Source organism: Rhinoraja longicauda, chromosome 22 (genome assembly GCF_053455715.1).
Source record: "Rhinoraja longicauda isolate Sanriku21f chromosome 22, sRhiLon1.1, whole genome shotgun sequence".
Lineage (NCBI taxonomy): Eukaryota > Metazoa > Chordata > Chondrichthyes > Rajiformes > Arhynchobatidae > Rhinoraja > Rhinoraja longicauda.
The window spans coordinates 5883944-5908788 of record NC_135974.1 but is presented as its reverse complement, the minus strand read 5'-3'; the positions used below and the strand labels follow the sequence as shown (position 1 = coordinate 5908788).

The following is a 24845-nucleotide window of genomic DNA, read 5'->3' as shown; positions in this document are numbered from 1 at the left end:
GCACTTTTGGTCCCTTACTGCTTGACCCTTCGAGGTAATAGTTTCTTCGAGTCAGTGTCACACAGCATGGAAACAGGCCCTTCATTCAAACTTGCCCACGCCGACCAAGATGCCCCATCTATACTGGTCCAACATGGCTCTAAACCTTTCTTATCCACGTATCTGTGCAAATGTCTTTTAAATGTTGTAATAGTACTTGTCTCAACTACTTCCTATATATATATATATATAGGAAGTAGTTGAGACAAGTACTATTACAACATTTAAAAGACATTTGCACAGATACGTGGATAAGAAAGGTTTAGAGCCATGTTCAGCTTCCCAAGTACCTTTACCTTAGTAAAAGCAGCTGCACTCACTTCTGCCCCCTCCCTCTTGAATTGCTGGTATTTTGCTGGTGTCTTCCAATGAAAACTAACACAAAAAACGTATTTAGTTCGTCTGCCATTATATATATATTATTCATTCCAAATGAATGAAAGAATAAGTTTATTGGCCAAGTATGTACACATGCAAGGAATGTGCCTTGATGCTCCACTCGCAAGTAACAACATGAACATTGTGTAACAATTACGAATAAAGCATAAAAAATTAAAACATTAAGAATACAACATTACGGTTTAAACATGAGTGAAATAAACCAGAGCAAAAAGAGATTACAGACTTTTGGTTTATTGAGTAGAGCTACTACTCGTGGAAAAAAAGCTGTTTTTATGTCTGGTTGTGGCTGCTTTGACAACCACAACCCTCTGTATGAATGCTTGCCCCCCAGGTTCCTATTACATCTTTCTCCTCTCACCTTAAACTCATGTCCTCTGGTACTTGATTTCCCTATTCTGGCAAAAGACTGTGCATCTACCCTATCTGTTACCTTCATGATCACGATTTAGGGAACAGATGCAGAATCTTTCCATCCCAAAGAGGAAGAAAAATACCCCGAAAGAGGAAGAAAAATAAAGAGTAAAAGAGAGGCAAGAGTGGGCATTGGACCACTGGTAAATGACACTGGAAACGTAGTAATGGAGATCAAAGAAATGGCAGACGAACTAAATACGTTTTTTGTGTTAGTTTTCATTGGAAGACACCAGCAAAATACCAGCAATTCAAGAGGGAGGGGGCAGAAGTGAGTGCAGCTGCTTTTACTAAGGTAAAGGTACTTGGGAAGCTGAAAGGTCTGAAGGTGAATAAGTCACCTGGACCAGCTGGAAGACATCCCAGGGTTCTGAAAGAGGCAGCTTAAGGGATTTGTGGCATTACTAATGATCTCTCAAGAATTGCTAGCCAGGAATGGTTCCAGAAGTCTGGAAATTTTTCAAATGTAACTCCATTGTTTAAGAATGGAGCAAGGCAAAAGAAAGGAAATTACAAGCCAGTTAGCCTGACTTCAGTGGTTGGAGTCCATTATTTTAGTCCAAGAATTTGGAGTCCATTATTAAGGATGAGGTTACAGGGAACCTGGAAGCACGTGATAAAATAGTCTGAAGAGAGCATCATCTTGTTAAGGGGAGATCTTGTCTGACAAAGCTGTTGGAATTATCCGAGGAAGTAATGAGCAGGGTAGACAAAGGAAAGTCAATGGATGTTGGACACAAAATGCTGGAGTGAAGAAGGGTCTCGACCCGAAAGACTGAAGAAGTGTCTTGCCCCAAAACGTCACCCATTCCTTCTCTCCAGAGTGGCTACCCGTCCTGCTGAGTTACTTCAGCATTTTGTGTCTACCTTCGATTTAAACCAGCATCTGCAGTTCTTTTTTACAGTTAATGGATGTTCTTTACTTGGATTTTCAGAAGGCCTTTGAAAGGTGCTAAACAACAGTGCTGCCAAACAACAGAAGAGGCATAGTATTAAAGTCAAGTCAAGTCAAATTTATTTGTCACATACACATACACGATGTGCAGTGAAATGAAAATGGCAATGCCTGCGGATTGTGCACAAAAAAGAATTACAGTTACAGCATATAAATAAAGTTAATAAGTTACTATAGTGTAGACAAAAATTTAGTCTCTGGGGTTATAAAAGTTGACAGTCCTGATGGCCTGTGGGAAGAAACTCCGTCTCATCCTCTCCGTTTTCACAACGTGACAGCGGAGGCGTTTGCCTGATCGTAGCATCTGGAACAGTCCGTTACTGGGGTGGCAGGGGTCCCTCATGATCTTGCTTGCTCTGGATCTGCACCTCCTGATGTATAGGTCCTGCAGGGGGACGAGTGTAGTTCCCATGGTGCGTTCTGCCAAACGCACTACTCTCTGCAGGGCCATCCTGTCCTGGGCAGAGCTGTTCCCAAACCAGACTGTAATGTTGCCGGACAGGATGCTCTCTACAGCCCCAGGCAAGGTAGGAGCATGGATCGAAGATTGGCTGACTGCCAGAAAGCAAGGAGAGGGATAAGGGGTCTTTCTCTGGTTGGCAGTCGGTGACTAGTGGTGTTCTGCAGGGATTGATGTTTAGTCCACTACTTTTTGGAAATATATATACTAATGATCTGGATGACAGAATTGATGGCTTTGTAGCCAAGTTGGCAGATGATACGAAGATAGGTGGAGGGGCAGGGAAGCAAGGAATCTGCAGAAGGACTTGTACAGGTTGCGACAGTGGACAAAGAAGTGACAAATGGAATGCAGCATAGCAAAGGGTATGGTCATGCACTTTGGTGGAAGGAATAAAAGTGTACACTATTTTCTAAGTGGGGAGAAGATTCAGAAATCGGAGGTGCAAAGGAACTTGGGAGTGCCGGTGCACAACTCCCAAAACATTAATTGACTGGTTGAGTTGGTCGTAAGGAAGGCAAATGCAATGTTAGCATTCAGTTTAAGAGGAATCGAATATAAATCCAAGGCTCTATAGGGCACTGCCAGATCGCATATTAAATATTGTGAGCAGTTTTGGGCTCCAGATCTGAGGAAGGATGTGCTGGCATTAGAGAGGGTCTGGAGGTGGTTTACAAGAATGCTCCCAGGGATAATCAAGTTAAAGCATGAGGAGTGTTTGATAGAACTAGCCCTGTACTTGCCGGAGTTTAGAAGGATGATGGGGGAATCTCATTGGAAACCTACCAAGGTCTGGAGAGAGTGACTGTTAGAAGATGTTTACTGTAGTGGAAGAGAGTCTAGGAGCAGAGGGCACAGCCTCAGAATAAAAGGACGGAACTTTAGAATGGAGATAAGGAGGAGTTTCTTTAGCCAGAGGGTGGTGAACCTGTGGCTCAGCCATGATCGAATGTCGGAGTAGACTTGATGGACCAAATGGCCTAATTCTGCTCTGACAGCTTATGTTCTTACACACTACTATATGATCACCCCTCATTCTCCTGCACTCCAAGGAATAAAGTCCTAGCCTGCTTAACCTCTCCCTATAGTTCAGCCCATCAAGTCCCAGCAACGTGCTTATAAATCATCTCTGCACTCTTTCCAGCTTAACATCTTTCCTATCACAGGATGACCCAAACTGAACAAAATACTCCAAATGTGGCCTTCTTGTACATTTTGTACAATTGTAACATAACATCCCAAGTTACGTACTCAATACCTTGACTGATGAAGGCCAATGTGCCGAAAGCCTTCATAATCACCCTATCTTCCTGTGATGCCACTTTCAAAGAACTATGTACCTACACTCCTAGATCCCTCGACTCCACAACGCTCCCCAGAGCCCTACCATTCACTGTGTAGGTCCTGCACTTGTTAGGCTTCCCAAAATGCAACACCTCACATTTATCTGTATTAAATTCCATCAACATCTGGATCTTACTGCAATTTTTGACAACCATCTTCACTGTCTACCATACCACCCACTTTTATGTCATCTGCAAACTTGCTAATCATGCCTTGTACGTTCTCATCCAAATCATTGACATAGCTGACAAACAGCAATGGATCGAGCACGGATCCATGAGGTACACCATTCGTCACAGGGCTCTTGTCCGAAAAACAACCTCTGCCTCCTTCCATGAAGCCAATTCTCTCTCCAGTTAGCTTGCTCTCCCTGGATCCTGTGATCTAACCTCCCTGAGCAGCCTACCATGCGGTATCTTATCAAATGCCTTGCTGAAGTCGATGTAGACAATATCTATGGCTTTTCCCTCACCAACCTTTTTGATTACTTTAAAAAACTTCTTTGCAGTTTCTACACATTCTCTAATTAATTTAATTTTCTAGTTCCAATCAGCATCCTCTCCATTTTTGCAGATCTCTGTACGTACAGACGTGCACGTCATACACAATTTACAAGGCTTAAGTGGTTTCAGCTGTGTAAATATATAATACAATCGGTTTATTAGTAAATCATTTGAGCACAATTCAACACAATAAATTTCAGGAATGAATAATGCTCAACTGCAATCAGCTCAACTGCTGAAATGCAGATAGACACAAAATGCTGGAGTAACTCAGCGGGACAGGCAGCATCTCTGGATAGAAGAATGGGTGACGTTTCGGGCCAAGACCCTTTTTCAGACTGCAGCATTTGTTTACATAAGAGTGTTCATTACCATTTCCATCAGTACCAAGGTCAGTAGTAATGATAATTTTACAGCCAAGCAATTCAACAACACTGCATTTCATTCAATGGATAATCTTGAATTTTGAGAATTGTTCATAGATGTGGTTGCTTCTTCCAAGAATGCATTTGCTTCCCATTCTGGTCACCTGAGGAGAATATTGAATGGAGCTCTTTTGGAACCTCTGCTGATCATCTGATTATGGAACTACCATTGTGGCATTGATTAGGTTAGCCAATAATGATGATATATGGTTCTGATTACCGATTGAAGTTTACCTGAAATAACTGGTTTTCTTTCAGGCATAATGAATCTTCCAGGGAAGATTCACTGGATCTCAACGAGCTTTCTATATTGCACATGTCTTGATATATTTTTCCTTAATCCTCATACTCTTGCTTTCAAATCCCTGACGCAGACGATGCACAAGATAATAGTATATTTGTTTTGTAAATCACGAAACCTATATATTTCACCAAGCCATATCATGATGGCTTGATCTCAAGTTTGGTTTTCATACTTTCATTACAACACTTGGAAATTTGTTAGTTCCTACACATGACAAGATTATTAAGGACCAGTATGTCCATTCAGCCTATCTTAACTCATCCAGGAAAATATTAATGCCAGATTAGAGTATCTAATTTATTTAATTACTCAGGAAATTGTGCCTCCATTGTTTCACTATGAAATTTATTCTTAAAGCAGAATATCCAGGTAAAATATTTTCTACCAATAATCCCCAAATAACCATGAGCAATAAAGCAAGCAGATTGAGGATTCTGATCAATGCTTGGGACATGATACTATTTTACTGTTGTTTTTAATGTTTTAAAATTTATACTTCAACCAGATAACATTTTAAATATTTATTAAAACAACACGAAAGCAACAATAAACCAAGCAATTAGTGAGGCGCATGCCTTTCTACCGCACACTGGGAACCCATAACAGCTGCCTGGCCTTGGGAACATGAGGTCTTGGCAACGTTGCAGATCCCAGTCTAAGGTGAAGTCCAGCGAGCACACTCTCAGCATGCACTTATATTTATATACTAAAACTCTCATTTGTTATCTTGTTTGTGACTGAACTTCAGTCAAAATGGTACACGATAGCGCGACAATTTTAGGCCCACCTTACTCACCGTTGTCACTTTAGTGATAATGCAAGTAGTTTTATTGAAATCGGTGTTATATTTTTAAAGTTATTCACATTTTAAAGTTTAAAAGGAGGGGAGGGGGAGGGGAGGAGGGGGGAGTGGGGGAGAAGGGGATTGAGGAAAGGGGGGGGGGGAGGAGGACAGGGTGCTGCACCAATGCAGGAGAGGTTTGGGCCCAACGGGTCCACTTTGTCTATACTCAATAAACTTGTGGTTCTTCACTAATCTATATACAACAGTCAACTATGTTTTTTAAACTAGGTATGGGAACAGGGCTTATTTAGTCGAGCTAAATCTTGCAATTAAAGTTTGTCTTGTCTTACTACAGTAAGTTCTTGAGGCTGAATGATCCAAGGCTTTGTAATTTACCAGTTCTTCAAAGTGAGCAAAATTATTTTCCCCGAACAGTTAAATGTTTTTAAGTGAGCTTGCTTATTCGATGAGGTTTGTTAGCAGACAACTGCATTTTGGCTGAAAATCCTATTTTAGCCCTGCTATGTTTGATAAGAGTGTTCCACCTACCCTCCAATTCTACAAAAGGTATTGCTATTGATTTATTAATGTCACATGTACCAAGACACAATGAAAAACCTTCTTTGCATGCTACCCAATCAAATCAAATTATATTCAAATACAATCAAGTCAAATACAAGCACAACAGGAAGTGCAAAGTACCAGAGTGCAGAATTAAGTGGTATAGCATTATAGAGTTACAGTTAGAGAAAAAGCAGATAGAAAATGCAATTTAAAGTAATATTCTAGTTAAACATTTGCTATATTTATATACTTCCACAAGACCATAGTGTTTGTTAGAGTCTAAAGGTCCAATTACTTGCATGCATCTTTTCTACACTGTTACCAATATTCTGGTCTCCCAAGCCTGTGGACACGGCACTCAGAATCCTGTCTCACCTCAGGGGTATAAATGTACTACTGATTTTACTATGACCTTCACATTCTCACCTTCTTTGCACTCTGTATTGGCCAGCTTTCCCAAGCATTGAATCTATAATTACTTCTGGGTTTCTCTCAGTTTTACCCAAGAAAAATGTATGTTTCTCTCAGTTTTATCCGAGAAAATGCATGTCACTAATTTTTCCCCCTCCCAGTGCATAACATTTCACAATTAAATGCATTAAATATCATCTGACATATTTCAATACCTCACGTAATTACCAAGATGTTTCCCCAAATGTGACCACCTTGCCTGGCTTTGCCAAAATCTGCCAATCTGATGATTTTGATTTAGTTTCTGAAATCATTATTATTAAATGCAAGGACAGTATTTGCTCCAGCATCCAAACCCTGATATATGGAATTAAGTACTCCCCCTTTACTCTAATGAACACATTACCCCAATCTTTAGCCATGTTAAGTATTCTAATCACCCAGAAAGAATTAGCAATGAAAATCAGGCGTTAAAACAGGTAGCAATTTCTCCGTACTCCTAAAGACCGGACAACCTGTACAAATTGAAGATCTCAAGATGTAGATTACTAAATTGTCCAATAAACAAAATTTAAGTGAAAATAGACACAAAATGCTGGAGTAATCCAGCTGGTTTCTTCTAAGATCCGAAACATCACCCATCCTTTTTCTCCAGAGATGCTGCCTGACCCGCTCAGTTACTCCAGCACTGTGTGTTTATTTTTGGTATAAACCAGCATCTGCAGTTCTTTGTCTCTTCAAGTTTTAAGAGAAATTGTCCAAATTTGTCGAAGGCACATCGGCCTTAATCTAATTATATGGCAGGACATTTTCAACATTTCAATTCTTATTCAAAATGAACTAAATCACTTAGTTATGAGGATTCATCTGAAGTTGCACTTCATTGAACAATCAAACTCAAAACAATATAACTAAAAAGAAGATGTGTGTTGTTGTTCGTCCTTCGGGTTCGAAGATGACCATGACTTCACTTTCAGTTGGAGGATTGGTGACTGTGGGTCCGGAAGTGACTGGTGAGGCCAATCCGGGCCCGGAAGGCACGCCCACACGTAGGACACAAGTGGATGGCTGCTGCAGTGGAAGTGGAGGTAGCCCGGGCCTTGCGCGCGGTGCGTTTCCTCTGGGCCTCTGCACTGCGTCTGTTCTCTGCTGCACAGGCTCCTGTGATGAGCTTGCTACGCCAGGTTGGACGGTCCAGAGCAAGAGACTCCCAAGTGCTGGGGTTGATGTCCAAGACTTTGAGGCAGTCCAAGAATATAGCGAAAGGATGATTGTAGTTTAACAATTTCAATTGTATTACAATAGGTACTAGTTTAATTCAAGGATAAGCAGCCTGGGAAAGAACATTGACTCAGCTGAAGGCAGAATTTGTTAAAACACATGGGGCACAGATCCAATCATTACTAAACAGGAAATCTATTCAGCAAGCCTGTAAACAGGGGTCAGAGCCGTTAAAAAAAGGCAGAGTTCTGTTCAGGCTTGGCATGTGCATTTCCCAGTGGGCAATAATGCTGAAAGCAATGAATTCCAGCACAAGCCCCTTCCTCCCACTCCTAAGCCAGTATTTTGGTGGAATTCACAAGATACTATGGTTACAAAGTGTCTGTTACAGCCTGTGGAATTTTCCCCTCCCAAAAGTCTGGAGAACACACCCCTCCCATCAGGAAATTTAGACATTTTGATTATTTTCCAGCCACATACTGTATTCCAGCATTTGAATCTGAAGATAAATAATACAGCCTCCACAACCAAACAGGAATTCTTCGAAGAATGGGCTGATTTCTATCTCTGGTATGCAGAGGCTGTAATGTGGGACAGATGGTACTGAGAAGCAGGTTACATGTTATAACTATTTAGTTTGCTGAAAAACAATTTTGGATAACATGAAGAACAAGGTGAAAAGCTCTATATAAATGCAACCCTCATTTTATTTTTCAAGTGCTGGGAGCATGCCATTTGGGAAGCAGATGTGATATATGGGTTTGGAAATTAATACCGTTAACCCATCTTCCACTTCCTGGCCCTCTCAGGCAATTCCAAAGTTACACAGTGACATTAAAATTGAGTTTCAAAAAGGATAACTAACTTTTCTTTCTATTCCACATTGATTCATGTAGAGTGCCATTTCCTCTTTATAAATTAAAAATAAATCAGAAGTAGCAATCAGTATTTTGGAATACAATCATTTGGCAAGTTACTGTTTGCATCCAATTGTAAAGATCTAGGTAACAACCCTTACTTACATCACGTTCTACAACAGATTCCACCTCCAAAAGAGGCTGCAATGCATCATCTTCAGTTTCAGATGCTGGTTAATAACGTGGATCGAAGTTATGTTAAAAATCTAAATGTTATCAGTGGAAGATAGGTAGAAGTCTGTAGAACATAGTAATTTCCAATTTCTCCCAGAAATTTCGAAATCAATCACAGATATAATTAATTTTTTCTTCAATCTTATAACAGACTGCCGGGTAAAGTGGTAACTTTAATGAAATCAAGCACATTTCTCTCTGAAACCCCAAAGTAATCTTTTTTTTGCTACTGTCACCCACACGGAAATTAGGTTCCAGTTTCATAAAAAAGAATTCAAGCATAGAATACAAATTGTGACTAAAAATCTGAATACTAACATAATGAAAAAGAATTACGTCACTTTGGCCACAGGCCCACACTTGGACTGTTTGGGTTTTCTACATATTTGATGACCAGTTTTGTGTCGAATCAATTTCTGCTTAGAGGATTTTGTCTTTTTTTTCTTCAGATTTTGGTTTTACTGTCAGCCCTATCTCTGTTCCACCAAATTATGCAAGGAACAGAATTTAAAAAAAAAATCAAATGTGACTTTCACCAAGCACACCACCACTTTTGTATATTAGCTCCAGGAGTTGCTAAGAACGCAGACTCCATGGATTGTAAACTTCTAGCTTTGATGCTATCACTATATTTTTGGTCTTAACCTTATTCACAACTCAAGTCAAAAATGAATGTTACATAGCTTGAGCACAAATACAAGTGATGAAGGAAATATATCAGAGTGCAAGAAATATAATGTTGAAAAACCAATCTAGGATGCACAAGGGATACAGGATATTCGTTATTCCTTTCTCCAGCAAGCGAGTTACCGCCTCCAGGTCATCAAAAAATAAGTCGTTCTTGGCCTATTCTGCTGCTCTTGGAATTTTAAAATCTCCCATGTGCTTGCTGGCAGACAACTACTATCATGGAATTATGGAACAAAAATAAGTAAATTAAGATGCAGATCAACTTTAATCTACTTGAATAATGGAACAAACTCAAAGGGCTGAGTGGCCTATTCCTGCACCTAAACCCCGGCTTGAGAAACTCAAAACATTGCTCCAAATAAACTACACTGCTGTTCAAAACATCGTCCAATTCTTAAATTTATGTTCATCATTTCCGACCAGACTACCATTGTAAACTCAATTCCATCCAAACTAAATTGTAAACGATCTCTAGAAAAGGGGTTGGCAAAAAGCCCTTTCTTTCTCTTGAAACTTTTACAGTAAATCTCCAATAATTTGGTCTGATTAGGGCTTTGGTGGTGCTGGAATGGCAGATTTTCTGGATTATTTGATGTAATTCCAGACCCAACATATTTTGAATTCAAAGCAAAAAAACAAGGTGCTAAAGAAGCACAACATGCAATAGTGGAGGGAATTTCCCTCTACAGATACTGCCCGGCTAAGTTCCCCCAACACTTTGATTTTTGATCAAGATTACAGCATGTGCAGTCTCTTATGCCTCCATACTTTCAATGTTTTTGACATTGTGCAAGCTTAAGTGAACAAAGTTTTGGGGCGCACCAGTACCAGAACCCCACTGAGTTTCAGGGAAGTATAAGAACCAACACCTGCGAGTCAGATGCCAAACCATCAGGATTTCTGAATTGTCAGATAGCAGATTATTAGTTTCATTGTTCATATTGGCATCTTTCAATATATAATAGAGTAACTGATGGAAACACAGCAGATCAAACAGAATTTGTGGAAAAAAAGTTTATCTTTCTATAAAGAAAGTTTAATATACAAACTTTTTCCTCTATTATTTATAAGAAATTTAAGAAGCCTCTCAGAAGATACAACTTATCCAATGATAACAAAGTTGGAAGTGCATGCCATGGAAATATTTCAGGATTTAAACTAATTTCTACAAGATCCCTACAAAAGATGCCAGTGACACACATTTCAGAGGTTAACACTGAAAATACGATGGATTCATGAAAAGGTATACTTTAAAGGGCTGGAATCATCAAAAACAACATTCAATTCTGTCACTTGAAAGGACTCCTTATTATCTTTAAGGAAGTACTGTGCATTACTATTGTTAAAGTACATCAACATTTTCCACAGAGGTAGTTACTGACAAATCCCTAATCGTCAAACGCATGAAATAAATTATTGTAATAAAAGGCTCTACAGCTCAAGGACTGTGGCAAAATTTAAAATGATTTTAAAATTATAATTTACTTGCTGAATCTTGATTTTGATAATATTATAGGTGGGGGAAAAATACATTTATTTTTACAATTATATTACATTATTCATTATTTCAGTGCATCTCAAAAATATTTTTAAAACCAATGTTTTTTATAATGAAGGCACTATATTCAAATAAGAGTTTATTTTTTTAAACCTTTAGATCAGCTACAAATCACTTGTATAGCAAGCAGTGTTTATTTGGAGAAACAAGGAACTGCAGGTGCTGAAATCCTGCACAAAACACAAAGTGCTGGAGTAACTCAAGTCATGCATCTCTGGAGGATGTGGATAGGCGACGTTTCAGGTCGCGAGCGTTCATCAAACTGATTGTAGTAGGGGGGAGAAACTTGCAAAAGAGGAGGGACGGGACAAAGTCTGGCAAGTGATAGGCGGGGATATGTTCATTTGTTGGGATGAAGCATACAAGGACCGTTTAAGAAGCAAAACTAAAGAGAAACAATTTTCAATAAAACAGATCATTTCACATTTGTAATTGATGCCGAGTCAAACAGTAATACATTTACTCACCCGTTCCTGACCAGCTGTGTCCCAGATCAGAAACTTGTGCAACTCATTTTGATACTGCACAGTTTTTGTCATGAAAGAAGCCCTATAAATTATAGGTCAAAGATCAAAAATTATACAACATTCAGGAATAAATAGCAAGATACTTGTATCTCAAAAGTACATCTTAAAGATATTTGTATTGCTCACCCTATTGTGGGATTGATGTTCGGGTCGAAACTATCTTCTACAAACCTCCAAACGATGCTGGATTTGCCAACACCTGTATCCTGGGTAAAGGGGAAAAAAACATCAATTCATTTCCTTTCAACTGTCCTCATTGAGATGAATATACATGGGAAAGAGAAATAAAGACAGTATGTTTTAATATTCTGTTAATTATGTCCAAAAACTGGACCAGTGAGAAAATTACAAATTTAAAAAATAAATTTACAAGCTGTGCTAAAACTAGCATTTACTAACTTTTGAAAAGGTACGGGCAGAACTCAGTTAGCACGATTGAGTCACTTCCAGGTGATGGCAAAAGCTACTTAACAGTACACTATGATCAGATATGACTGGAGTCAGATATGGGTAAAGATATTCAGGACATGAAGTTTCCTTCTTCAAAGAACATTGGTGGAGTCGTTAGAAATTTGATGGTTTACTCTTTTTTTAAGTCTTAAACAAAATTATACACAATAGGTGCAGGAGTAGGCCATTCGGCCCTTCGAGCCAGCACCACCATTCTATGTGATCATGGCTGATCATTCTCAATCAGTACCCCGTTCCTGCCTTCTCCCCATACCCCCTGACTCCACTATCCTTAAGAGCTCTATCTAGCTCTCTCTTTAATGCAGTCAGAGAATTGGCCTCCACTGCCTTCTGAGGCAGAGAATTCCACAGATTTACAACTCTCTGACTGAAAAGGTTTTCCTCATCTCCATTCTAAATGGCCTACCCCTTATTCTTAAACTGTGGCCCCTGGTTCTGGACTCCCCCAACATTGGGAACATGTTTCCTGCCTCTAACGTGTCCAAACCCTTCATAAGCTTATAAGAAGATAACTGCAGATGCTGGTACAAATCGAAGGTATTTATTCACAAAATGCTGGAGTAACTCAGCAGGTCAGGCAGCATATCGGGAGAGAAGGAATGGGTGACGTTTCGGGTCGAGACCCTTCTTCAAACATAATCTTATATGTTTCGATAAGATCCCCTCTCATCCATCTAAATTCCAGTGTATACAAGCCTGGTCGCTCCAGTCTTTCAACATATGACAGTCCCGCCATTCCGGGAATTAACCTAGTCAACCTACGCTGCACGCCCTCAATAGCAAGAATATCCTTCCTCAAATTTGGAGACCAAATATGCACACAGTACTCCATTCTTCATGTTTCCATGGTGGGAATTGAAGGTTTATTCTCAGCAATAATAGTTCAGAAGCGTTGTGTTGTGAGATTTGTTCTTGAATGTTAAACACAGAGTATAAAAGTAAGAAAGAACTACTGTAGCTCAGAAGGAAAGAATGGTACCTTATCCAGACATTAGCACCTAGGCTAAATAAAATTGATATACATTTATTATAAAATTAAACAGATGCAATATAATATAAATACTGGTTAAAAGGCCTGGAAGAGAACCAACCATCGGCTCAGCTGTACAATAAAACACATGCAGAACCTTATTTACACCTGGCTGACTAGAATTAATTTAAAACCAGACAAAGTACTGTAGAAACTCAGCAAGTCAGGCCACATCAGTGGAGGAAATGGACAAATGACATTTTGGGTTGGGACCCTTCTTCAGACCTGCGTGTTTTGTAATCTACCAGTTATTGTTTCTTCTATATTCACACCCTTCCAGTATTTCTTTACTCCCCAATACTCTCATAGCAATGAGCCTAGTGTTTGCAGAAAACAGAACAAAAATGATTTTTTATAGCCTTGTAATGTCCCTTCTAGGATGCACACAGGTTGCTCTAATTCCTGGAGATCATCAGGAAAATTCTGGCTGGCTGGTGGTCCTAGGCAATGCCCACTTCAGAAGATTTTCCAACAGCTAGTTGTTGATCTTCAATCCACTTTGAGCAGCAGGAACCAATTTTTATTATCCCTGTATTGATCAGGAGTAAAGCAGAACATGCCTCAGATTTTCACCACACGCTGTGTATTCAAGTCACGTGCAATGGCACTCACACACAAATTCGCCAGGTGACTGAACAAGTTATGTTTCACCAAAACACGTGGTGTGGGAGTAACTCATCGATAGATGCTGGATAAGCGACATTTCAGGTTGGGATTCTTATTCCATCTGAAACATCACCTATCCATGTCTTCCAGATATGCTGCCTGACTTCATGTCTTATTCTAGCATTTTGTTTTGCCAGTATCAGCCTCTCCTTTTTTCTCCAAGTCTCAAAGCAAGCTGCCTACTAAAATAGGTATTGGTAACATTCAAATGAATGAAAATACAAATCCCTGCAGCGTACCTACACAAGTTGAGCACCAACAACTTTAATTAATTTGCTGATGTATGAATTGCAGACTTATTAAATCTACAAGAATATGCACTGTTCACAAATCCCAAGTGATGGAAATGATAATAATTATACATCACCTTCTAAATATAGCAATATTTCAGATTCTCATAAGTTACACTTCTGAAGCAAACACCACGCATATACTGGCAGGAAATGAATGATTGCGCAAGCTACTCAGTACACAGCACTTAGATGACCACGAACCTCAATTAAATCACTTGTCTACAAAACTAGCTTCATTAGTGGATGTAAGATTTCGGCCAATGTGGAGCAAGAGAGGTTCAGTACGATTCTCAATCATGTTAATGTCTCAAATAAAGATTGCGGTCAACGTCTGCTTAGTTCTGTAACAATGCAACAAGATATACACCCGCATCTTATTTTTGTACAGGAATGCCAAAACCTCAGATGTACTAAGAATACAGGATGGTATCCAATAAGATTAACTAGATTAACTTCTCTCTCCAGTGCAGTAGTTTAGATGCATTCTGATTAAATATTTCAGAATAATTGAAATATGATCAATTCGATTTTGCTCAGTTTTTATAAACTGGCCAAAGTTAGAAAATTGACATTACAATGAGAAAAACATGTGGGGTATAGGGAGCATTTGAATGTTGGGAGAAGAGAACAAGTGGGGGTCTGTGATGAAGTAGAAGGCAGGAGATTAAAATGAGAAAAAATGATAGTTCAGGTGAAAAAGACTATAACAAAAGTGACAAAACAGAAGATACCCAGAAGAGCCATAAATGTCAGAATCATAATCATTTTCTGAAATCATCAGAACAAAATGATTGGAAAATGATTTCCAATTCTGGAAATATGAGATGAAAATATTAGAATCAGAGGCAAGGATGGGTTTTATAAGCAAAGAAAATAGCTTATTGGCCTGCCGATGAAAAAAACTGAAATATCCCCACTATTTGTTTAGTTTCACTCAAATATCATGATGTTGCTTATTGTTTAACAAAAATATTCAGGTGGAACAACAGCATGTCAGTTTCCTCAGAAAATATGTTAAATGCAATTAACTTTTCGTAAGTACTGCTGTTAATCTAAATCAAGAATTCTCGTTGACTTTGTAAATTTAGTCTTCTGAAATCATTAAAGTGTCTACAAAACCTTGACGAATGAACTGAAGGTTTCCCAGTGCCTGTTCACTGTTGTTTAGATTTGCCTCGAGTATGGACATCCTTTCCATCACGTGATCATTAAAATTGAATGTTACTGCATTAACTTCATAAGAATAAAGTGTACATGTATCCTACAGGGTATGATTGCTTTTTTTAATCTTGCTCAGCAGAAAATTAATATTGATACCAAAGAGGGAAATTTTGGACATCCAAATTCAACAATGACTGCGTTCTATACAGCGAGACTTGGCTAAATTTCAGTGCATAGGGATGGGTTAGGAGGTGGATGGACTGGAGTGGTAACTGACATGGACTGGAGTGGTAACTGACATGGACTGGACACAGGCAAAACCATATTGTGGGCCTGATAAAGCTTCAGTGGCAACAATGGTTTGAAATATAGCAGGTACATATCCTTTACCTATTGCCACTGCCACCACTGTCAATCTAACTGCTGCTCTAGGCTTAACTCTAGCCAATCAAGAAAAATGGCTAGTGCAGTAATATAACTGCTCTGCAATCAACGAATGGCTTTTCCCCAGTTGCAAAGAGCTCGTGATGTCACTACTGCAGGTTCTCAGAAACTTTGCAAAACACTGTTGTTGGCGAGACCTCTTCCCCTCTGGGCAGTCCGCTCCATCCAACCCCATTGAGCTCAGTGGTTACAAAAGCAATCAACAATGAAATGCGTGGCTGCATCTGATGTCCAGCAGCAGCAGCATGTAAAGCAATTACTCTTTCTGCATGATGTGCAATTTAATAATCATGCAAATCAACAAATTAACTGACTGAGAGACACCTAAAGCTGGAGTAACTCAACAGGTCAGACAGCATCTCTAGAGAAAAGGAATAGGTGACATTTCGGGTTGAGACCCTTTGTCGACCCAAAATGTCACCTATTCCTTTTCTCCAGAGATGCTGTCTGACTCGCTGAGTTACTCCAGCTTTTTGTGTCTATCTTTGGTTTAAACCAGCATCTGCAGTTCCATCAGACAAATTAACTGGCTGCCTTAATTATAACAGGCAAAAGACATCTAAAGCCAACTTTTGCACTTTTGGAAACACCAACTTATTTTATATAACTAAAAGTAACAGATTGACTACATTAAAATCAGTTGCTACTACAACAGATTGATGAATATAATGCTATCCTACTCATAAGCACTAAAACACATGCAAAATCTCTTTATTTAGATCAATAGAAGGTAATGTACCCATGTTACTTTTGCACACCTGTTCAAGAAACCATATTGCTGCACCACCCCAAGCAGAGCTTGCCAGAATCCATCAGGGTGAAATAAATTTGCTATTGATTATGCAATCATGTAAACAGATTATATTCCATTCAAGTTGGCAGACTGATGGATGTGAATGAAGAATGGAAAGATATGCAGCATTATCATTTATCTCGTATGTTTTCATTTTTCATACAAAAGTTTTAAATTAATATGACAGGAAGTCAAGATGCAACACCTGATAGGATGATAGTGGTTATGGTCTAATGATAATGCATGTGAGAAACTTTATAATGGCTGACAGTAAAATGTCTGACAGCATGTGGCAGAATATGCCAATTTCAAGAAAAGTTTTACACAGAAGTATCTCTTCAAACTGTGATACTCTGATGACTTTCATTGTCCAGTTTTCAACAAGTTTTGATATCCACAAAAAAAACCCAGTATTGCTTGCTTTCAATGCACTGTAAATCTATATATTTTGAAACACAAGAAAGTTTTCAAGTCTAAATTCCAAACAATATCAATAACTGTGAATTTAAGTGCAAGTAATCATGTGGGGATATGATGTTGTAGAAATAATAGAGATCATATCCAAAAAAGGCAAGCCTTGGCATATAAAGAACACAAGGTTGAAAAGGAGATGGTTAAGCAGTACTGGTACTGAAATGCTGTTGAGATGGTTATATCCAAATTATCAAGTGTAGAATTTATTTGGTTAGAACTAGAACACTACAGTTGTATTTTACTAAATGGATTATCGGGCCATCAATTTCTGGGAAGATTAGTGAGGAACCTTTTTTCAGTTACGGATAAGAATGAGTAGTGACAATCCTAATATCAGGTGATAAAAGTGTAAAGATAAAACAGGAAGAATTTATAATATATTCAACAGATTTAAAAAAAATAATTATAGCCCAGCACCATGCTGGATTTGTTACTGGATCAAGCTTCAGTGGGAGAACGCAAAGAATACCAGTGTGATAAGGGTTAGATTATCAACAGAAAAGTACAGTGAGAATTCACATAATTAACTTGAAGGGGAATAATTTCACTGATCTGGACATGGTAAACAGACTGAAATTTGCCCGGCAAAACTGGCATCTACAAATGAGTGGCCTTTAATAAAATGGTTCACGGACTGTTGAAGTACATTTCCACAAGAGCACAAAGTAGTACAAAACCAGAGCTAACGGGTTGAAGAAAGAGAATATGACACAGAAAAAGAGGTAAAGTGAAGAAGGATATATGAGGGGCCAAAGAGAGCATGTGAGCCCACTGATAGGAAACATAACCAGTAATTCAAAGATTCAGCAATAAGAGATAGTTACAGCTGATTAAGAGACAACAAATGCAATATATCCTTGGGAATACTAAAATTGAATATCTTGCATGCTTTTACAAAGGGACATGCTACCCAGATTACAGTGAAGGGGGGCGGGGGGAGAGAGTGAAGGAAGTTACAGAGATGCTATAAGCTGAAAATCAGAAATATGTAATATTTTTTAAAATGGCAGCACTAGGATGTCACCAATTCTTGACATGATGCATTCTGGGTCACCGAGGGAAAGATGAGTTCTGACCATAATTGTCTTCGTTCATCGGGGCTATGTCAAAATACTAAAGAATGGTGGCTATTACATCCTCAAAAAAGAATGCAAGGATAAACACAACAATTAGTAATGAGCAAGTATGCAAGACCGTGTTAGCTGTAAATGATAACGGGGAAAATTAAAACAAAGTAACATGGATTGTTACGCACAATTTAAATTTAACTGAAGTTGCATTGAACTTTATGAAGACTGATGAGAAAAATGTGGTGATGCTGAGTAAAATGAACTTTCGAAACATGTTTGATAAAATATTTCCAATAAACATGCCTGTATAACTGAAGTCCTTGGAACAAGATGGAAAATGGTAACAGAAATTGAAAAACGTAATGGTTAATTATTGTTTCTTGAGCTAATTAGACGAAGGCATCCAATATCATTCCCCAAAGACTGTCATGTTAACAAAGTAAAATTAGGGGCAGGTCATGAGGCACCTCAAGCCGTCTTCACCACTGTAAAAAATTACGGTTGATTGATTTTAATCTCAACTTCACATTGCCTTTCTTTGTGGCAATGTTTCCATATGCACATTGTGCACCTACCTCCACCTTAAAGACATCTAAAGACTGTTACTGTTGACTTCCAGGATGTTCCAAACTGACAACTCCCAGGAAAAATTACACCTCCTTTCACCTCCTTCATCTTAAAATTGGTGATCCATTTTTTAAAAATTCTAGTTTCTCCCACAGGCAGGAACATCCTAACCACCTCCACCCTGCCAAAACCCCTTATGGTCTTGCATTAGAGTCAAATTCCCTCTAAAGTACAAATGAGGCCTGCCCAACATTTTCTTAAAATACAACTTGTCCATGCCAAGTATTAGTCTGAAGAAGGATCCAGACCCAAAATTTCACCTAGCCATTTCTCCAGTGATGATGCATGACCTACTGAGTTACTCCAGCAATTTGTTTCTATCTCATGCCAAGTAAACCTTCTCCAAACTGACTTCAAAACATTAATACCCATAAATAAGGCAAGCAATGATGAAACACAAAAAAGGTAAACAGATAGATGCAAAATGCTGGAGTAACTCAGCAGGACAGACAGCATCTCTGGTGAGAAGGGATGGGTGACGTTTCAGATCGAGACTCTTCTTCAGATTGAGTCAGGGGTGAGGGAGACTAGAGTTATGTGGAAGGGTAAGGTGTAAAAATGACAGATTAGAGCAGACGATGATCAAAGAAATGTAGAATGGATCATTGTTAGCTGAGTGGAAGGCGACAACGAGATGGCCCAGGACAGAAAGGTCAATGTGGGAATGGGAGGGGGAGTTAAAGTGTTTAGCAACTGGGAGATTGCGTAGGCCTAGGTGGACTGAGCGGAGGTGTTCAGCGAAACGATCGCTAAACCTGCGCTTGGTCTTGCCAACATAGAGGAGTCCACACCTGGAACAGCAGATACAGTAGATAAGGTTGGATGACGTGAAAGAGCACCTCCGCCTCATCTGAAAGGACTGTCAGGGTCTTTGGACAGAGTTAAGGGAGGAGACCTGGCAGACCCATTGTTTCTGCCTGTTCATGTCCCACCGAATTAATTTCCACCTACCTCGACTCCATCCTACCCCCCCGGTCAAATCCCTCCCCACCTATGTCCAAGACACCTCATGCACTCCGTCGCCTCAATAACTTCCGGTTTCCAGGCCCCCACTCCCTCATCTTTACCATGGATGTCCAGTTACTCTACACCTCCATCCCCCACAAGGATGGTCTTGAAGCCCTCCGTTTCTTCCTCGACCGTAGAACCAGCCAATCCCCATCTACTAACACTCTCCTCCGCCTAGCAGAGCTGGTTCTTACCCTCAACAACTTCTCCTTTGACTCCTCCCACTTCCTCCAAACCCGAGGCGTAGCTATGGGCACTCGCATGGGCCCTAGCTGTGCCTGCCTCTTGTCGGGTACGTCGAACAATCCCTGTTCCAGATGTACACTGGCCCCATCCGCGAACTCTACCTCCGCTACATCGACGACTGCATTGGTGCTACCTCCTGTACCCATGCAGAACTCACTGACTTCATACATTTCACCACTAATTTCCATCCTGCTCTTAAATATACTTGGACTATCTCCGACATCTCCCTACTGTTTCTGGATCTCACCATCTCCATCACAGGAGACAGACTAGTGACCGACATCTGCTACAATACCCACTGACTCTCACAGCTGTCTGGACTACACTTCTTTCCACCCTGTCTCCTGCAAAAAGTCTATCTCCTACTCCCAATTCCTCCGTCTACGCCGCATCTGCGCCCAGGGTGAGGTGTTTCACACTAGGGCATCAGAGATGTCCTCATTCTTTAGGAAACGGGACTTCCCCTCTTCCATTATAGATGAGGCTCTCACTAGGGCCTCCTCTATATCCCGCAACTCCGCTCTTGCTCCCCCTTCCCCCATTCGTAACAAGGTCAGAGTCCCCCTTGTCCTCACCTTCCACCCCATCAGCCAGCGTATCCAACAAATTATCTTCCAACATTTCCGTCACCTCCAAAGGGATCCCACTACTGGCCACATCTTCCCATCTCCTCCCCTTTCTGCTTTCCGCAGAGACCATTCCCTCCGTAACTCCCTGGTCCACTCATCCCTTCCTACCCAAACCACCCCCTTCCCCAAGTACTTTCCCCTGCATCCGCAGGACTTGCAACACCTGTCCCTTTACCTCCCCCCTCGACTCCATCCAAGGACCCAAACAGTCTTTCCAGGTGAGGCAGAGGTTCACCTGCACCTCCTCCAACCTCATCTATTGTATCCGCTGTTCCAGATATCAACCTCTCTACATCGGCAAGACCAAACGCAGGCTCGGCGATCGTTTCGCTCAACACCTTCGCTCAGCCCGCCTCAACCAACCTGATCTCCCGGTGGCTAAGCACTTCAACTCCTCCTCCCAGTCTGACCTTTCTGTCATGGGCCTCCTCCAGTGCCATAGTGAGGCCCACCGCGACTTGGAGGAACAGCACCTCATTTCGCTTGGGCAGCTTACAGCTCAGTGATATGAACATTGACTTATCTAACTTTAGATAGCTCCTCTGTCCCTCCCTTCCCCTCCCCCTTCCCAGTTCTCCCACTGTCTTCCTGTCTCCACCTATATCCTTTCTTTGTCCCGCCCCCCCCCCCCGACATCAGTCTGAAGAAGGGTCTCGACCCAAAACGTCACCCATTCCTTCTCTCCAGAGATGCTGCCTGACCCGCTGAGTTACTCCAGCATTTTGTGTATACCTTCTATAGGTACATGTGTTGCATCTCCTGTGGTTGCAAGGGAAAGTACCCGTGGAAGGGGTGGTTTGGGTGGGAAGAGATGAGTTAACTCAGCCAGTTGCAGAGTGAATGGTCTCTGCGGAAAGCGGAAAGGGGTGGAGATGGGAAAGGCCAAAGAAGAACTGGTGATGGAATTGTGCTGAAGCTGGCGGAAATTTTGGAGAAGGATGTATCGGATGCAAAAACTGGTCAAGTCAAAGATAAGAACCAGAGGGACTCTATCTCTGCTCTAGCCATGGGGAGAGAATAGAAGTGCAGGAAACAGGAGACCGGGTGAGGGCTTCATACACAATTGTGAGGTGTAAATCATATTTCCTTAAGAAACAGGACACCTCAGATGTCCGAGTGGGAAAAATCTCAAGTGTGAGGTAATGAACTTTGGGATGTAAGGGAGAGGAGAGGGGGGGGGAGAGGAGAGGGGGGGGGGGGGGGGGGGAGGGAGAGGGGGGGGGGAGAGGGGGGGGGGGGAGAGGGGGGGGGGGAGGGGAGAGGGGGAGAGAATAGGTCCCTGAAAATGGTAACAAAGGTGGTAAGATAGTGAAGGCAGCATTTGGAATGCTTGACTTCACAAGCCAAGGCCCTAGCTGGGTAGTCATGTTGCGGCTGCACATGGAATATTGTGTAAAGTTCTGGTTGCCACAGGAAGGATGTGGTAGCATTAGAAAGAGTGCAGAAAGAATCAGCAGGATATGACCTGGAATGGAAGAGTTTGCTTTCAAGGAAAGATTGGATAGGCTGGTTTTATTTGTACAGGTAGGCAAGGCAGCTACAGATTGACCTCATATAGCTTTATAAAATTATGAAGGACATACATAGGGTAGATAGTCAGAGTTTCTTTTTTAAAGGGTGGGTGGGGGGGGGGGGGTGTCTAACCCTAGAGGGCTTAGGTTTAAGGTGGAAGGTGAGAAATTTAAAGGAGATCTGGGGACAGATTTTTCCATGAGGTTGCAGGGTAATTGGAATGAGCTGCATAGCTTCGATTCCATAATTTTCAGCAATAGATCAGCAAGCAGATTGGAAAAAATAATAAGTTGGAAATAAGACTTGTTTGTATAATAACAAACTGCACATCCCAGAGCTCTATACAAATAAACATGTTTAAGTTTAACCATTAGAGTATAGCAAATGGCAAGCTGCTTGTGCAGCCAAAGTTCATCAGTTAATAAATAACAAATTATTTGTTATGATTTTTTTTTGGAGGAGTAATTTACTGTTTTAATTTTAGAAAGTTTATTAGATGACTTGAGATTGAGGTGTGAGATCATCTAAATTCTATTGCGGTGCACAATCTTAAAATAGAGTTGTCTGAGGTACAGAGGCTAATCAACCATTCAATGAGACATGCAATTCTTGGCAAGTTTTTCCCATTTTTACAAGGAAACTAAACTTTCACCAATGACAATATTTTAAAATAATTCTCGAAATATTTAAGAATCTCAGTTGTTTAAATTATTCTATGATTATTAGGCCCATGAATATTACTGATTTAACAACATCTCAATATCTCAATTTGAACAAAATAATAACAAACTAATAATTACAATGTAGACAAAGTATTCCTTTAATGGATATTATTCTATACATATTGCATGGTTAATATTCAAGATGTATTTCTTTGCACCCAAATTTCTGATGTAACATTCTTAGGTTGGTAGCTGAAAGCATCGTTCACTGAGCACACGATGTTGTAAAGCTTCCGTTCTTAAAAAGATAAATACATCGATTGCCCAACCCGTTAGCTTAGTCTGAGTGCAGAGTGGCAGATATCCGCTCGACATGTTTAGTTATGTCATTGCTTCATCTTTACATTTCCAGTTTTGTCATGGTTTAAGATTTCTTGTATATTTGGTTCATTTGAAAAAGTTGACAATGTGATTATAATCAGTTGTATAAAGTCATATTGATCGCAATTGCCAATAAACGTAAAACTCGAATAACTACTCGACAACAATGAGGAAGAAGGGTCTCGACCCGAAACGTCACCTTTTTCTTTCCTCCAGAGATGCTGCCTGACTCGCTGAGTTGCCCCAGCTTTTTGTGTCTCTCTTAGGAACAAAGTATCACTGAGTTCAATCTTCCCAGAATAATGTGTAAACCTGGCAACACTTACCCCGAGCAGGCAAACTTTCAGCTCCCTCAAAGCCATGGTAAAGCTTCGATTCTTGACTTCAGAAGCCCACACACATCCCGCAAATTAGAAAATAAACAAGCACAAAACTGTCATCAACCGTTTCCTCTGAATCGAACGACGGAGAGTGATTTGATGCGAGTGAAGAGGGCCACAGCTCGGCGAGAGGCGGTGAGTAACTGGACGCCGCTCTACACCGCGACCAACTCTCTCCTCAGCGGGGCCGCCGCCGCCGCCGCCATCTTGCCAACGCCATCACGTGACCCGGTCAGTTGACCCAGCAAACTAGTCCACAATATTTTATTTTTTGAAGTGCTATTAGAAAGATTTCTACATAACTTACGTGTAAAATTATCACCGTATGTTAAAAATAAATCGGGTTTCGATAAACCCTGGGGAAACCGTTGAGTACGTCATCACCGGACTATATTTGAAAATAATTCTACCGGGCTTTAATTTTAATTCTGACCGCTTACTCAATTGGCGGCTGTGACTAGTCGTTCTGCGGCACTAGTCATATTTATTTATTTAGTGGTTTAATTGCGGAAGTGATTCGCCATCTCTCCCCTCCCCCACCTCCGTCCAAGATGGCGGGTATGTGAGTTATCTCTCAGCTAGCGGCTCTTTCATACTCGTTATCCGCGGGTTTAAAACCATCTTTCTGAATTTACAAGTTGTTCTCTTCATAGGTCTTTCTTTGTATTACGAGGACTCCCAGGACGAGCTGGAGGAATGTGAGTATTGGGTGATTATGACCGGTGGCGGGTGGTTATGCTCGGGCCCCGCTCTCAGTGACACCCCCTTAGGTGGGTAGGGGTTGCGGGGGTCGGTGTTTGACAGTTGTCTCCACCCCTTTTATAACCTACGGTGTGGATACCGCTGCTCATGACGGTGAGCTGCCAGTGTTATGGTGTCACCCCTAAATCCTGATCCCTCGCAAAACGCTCTGGTTTTCTCCAGATTAGGGACCGGAGGTGAGATAGGAGAGGGGTGCTGTCGGCTCTCTTGTCCTCCTGTCACCTCTTTCTTGTCCTCCTGTTCTCTCGATTAAGTGATGTTATCATTGCCTGCGGTGTAAATAGATGGCACCGCAATAACCTCATCGCTAATTATCACCCAGTCTATTCGCCCACACCAACGCATCCCTGAATAGTTCCCGTGGAGAAGCCTAATTTCCGATTCTACTGTAAACTTGAAGGCTAAGGCGTACTGTATTTATCGCAATAGGTGCAATTTCTAACTGCTCAAATGAGAAGGATCTTGACGTCTGAGTTGTTGCTTTATTGAGCATCCTTCTATTTTTAAACACCTCCACTGCCCATGGATGATTTCAAATAGCATGAGC

General features: G+C 40.7%; 2 protein-coding genes across 3 annotated transcripts in view; one reads left to right on the top strand and one right to left on the bottom strand.

The window, feature by feature from the left end:
* The window catches only part of rab22a (RAB22A, member RAS oncogene family), a 46108-nt gene extending 22366 nt beyond the window's left edge, over positions 1–23742 (bottom strand). For both annotated transcript variants that reach the window (XR_013548715.1, XM_078418658.1), the window contains exons 1-3: positions 23483–23742; positions 11816–11895; positions 11630–11711 (exon numbers count right to left, since the gene is read on the bottom strand). Coding sequence is in view for 1 of the 2 variants with exons in the window: in XM_078418658.1 (XP_078274784.1) it covers positions 11630–11711; positions 11816–11895; positions 23483–23518 (198 nt within the window). In the remaining variant the exon portion in view is untranslated. The remainder of the gene's footprint in view (positions 1–11629; positions 11712–11815; positions 11896–23482) is intronic.
* Positions 23743–24077: 335 nt separating this feature from the next.
* The window catches only part of ppp4r1l (protein phosphatase 4, regulatory subunit 1-like), a 71048-nt gene continuing 70280 nt past the window's right edge, over positions 24078–24845 (top strand). Inside the window, exons 1-2 of the mRNA XM_078418657.1 lie at positions 24078–24094; positions 24190–24234. Of these exons, the coding sequence (XP_078274783.1) occupies positions 24088–24094; positions 24190–24234 (52 nt within the window). The 5' untranslated portion in view covers positions 24078–24087. The remainder of the gene's footprint in view (positions 24095–24189; positions 24235–24845) is intronic.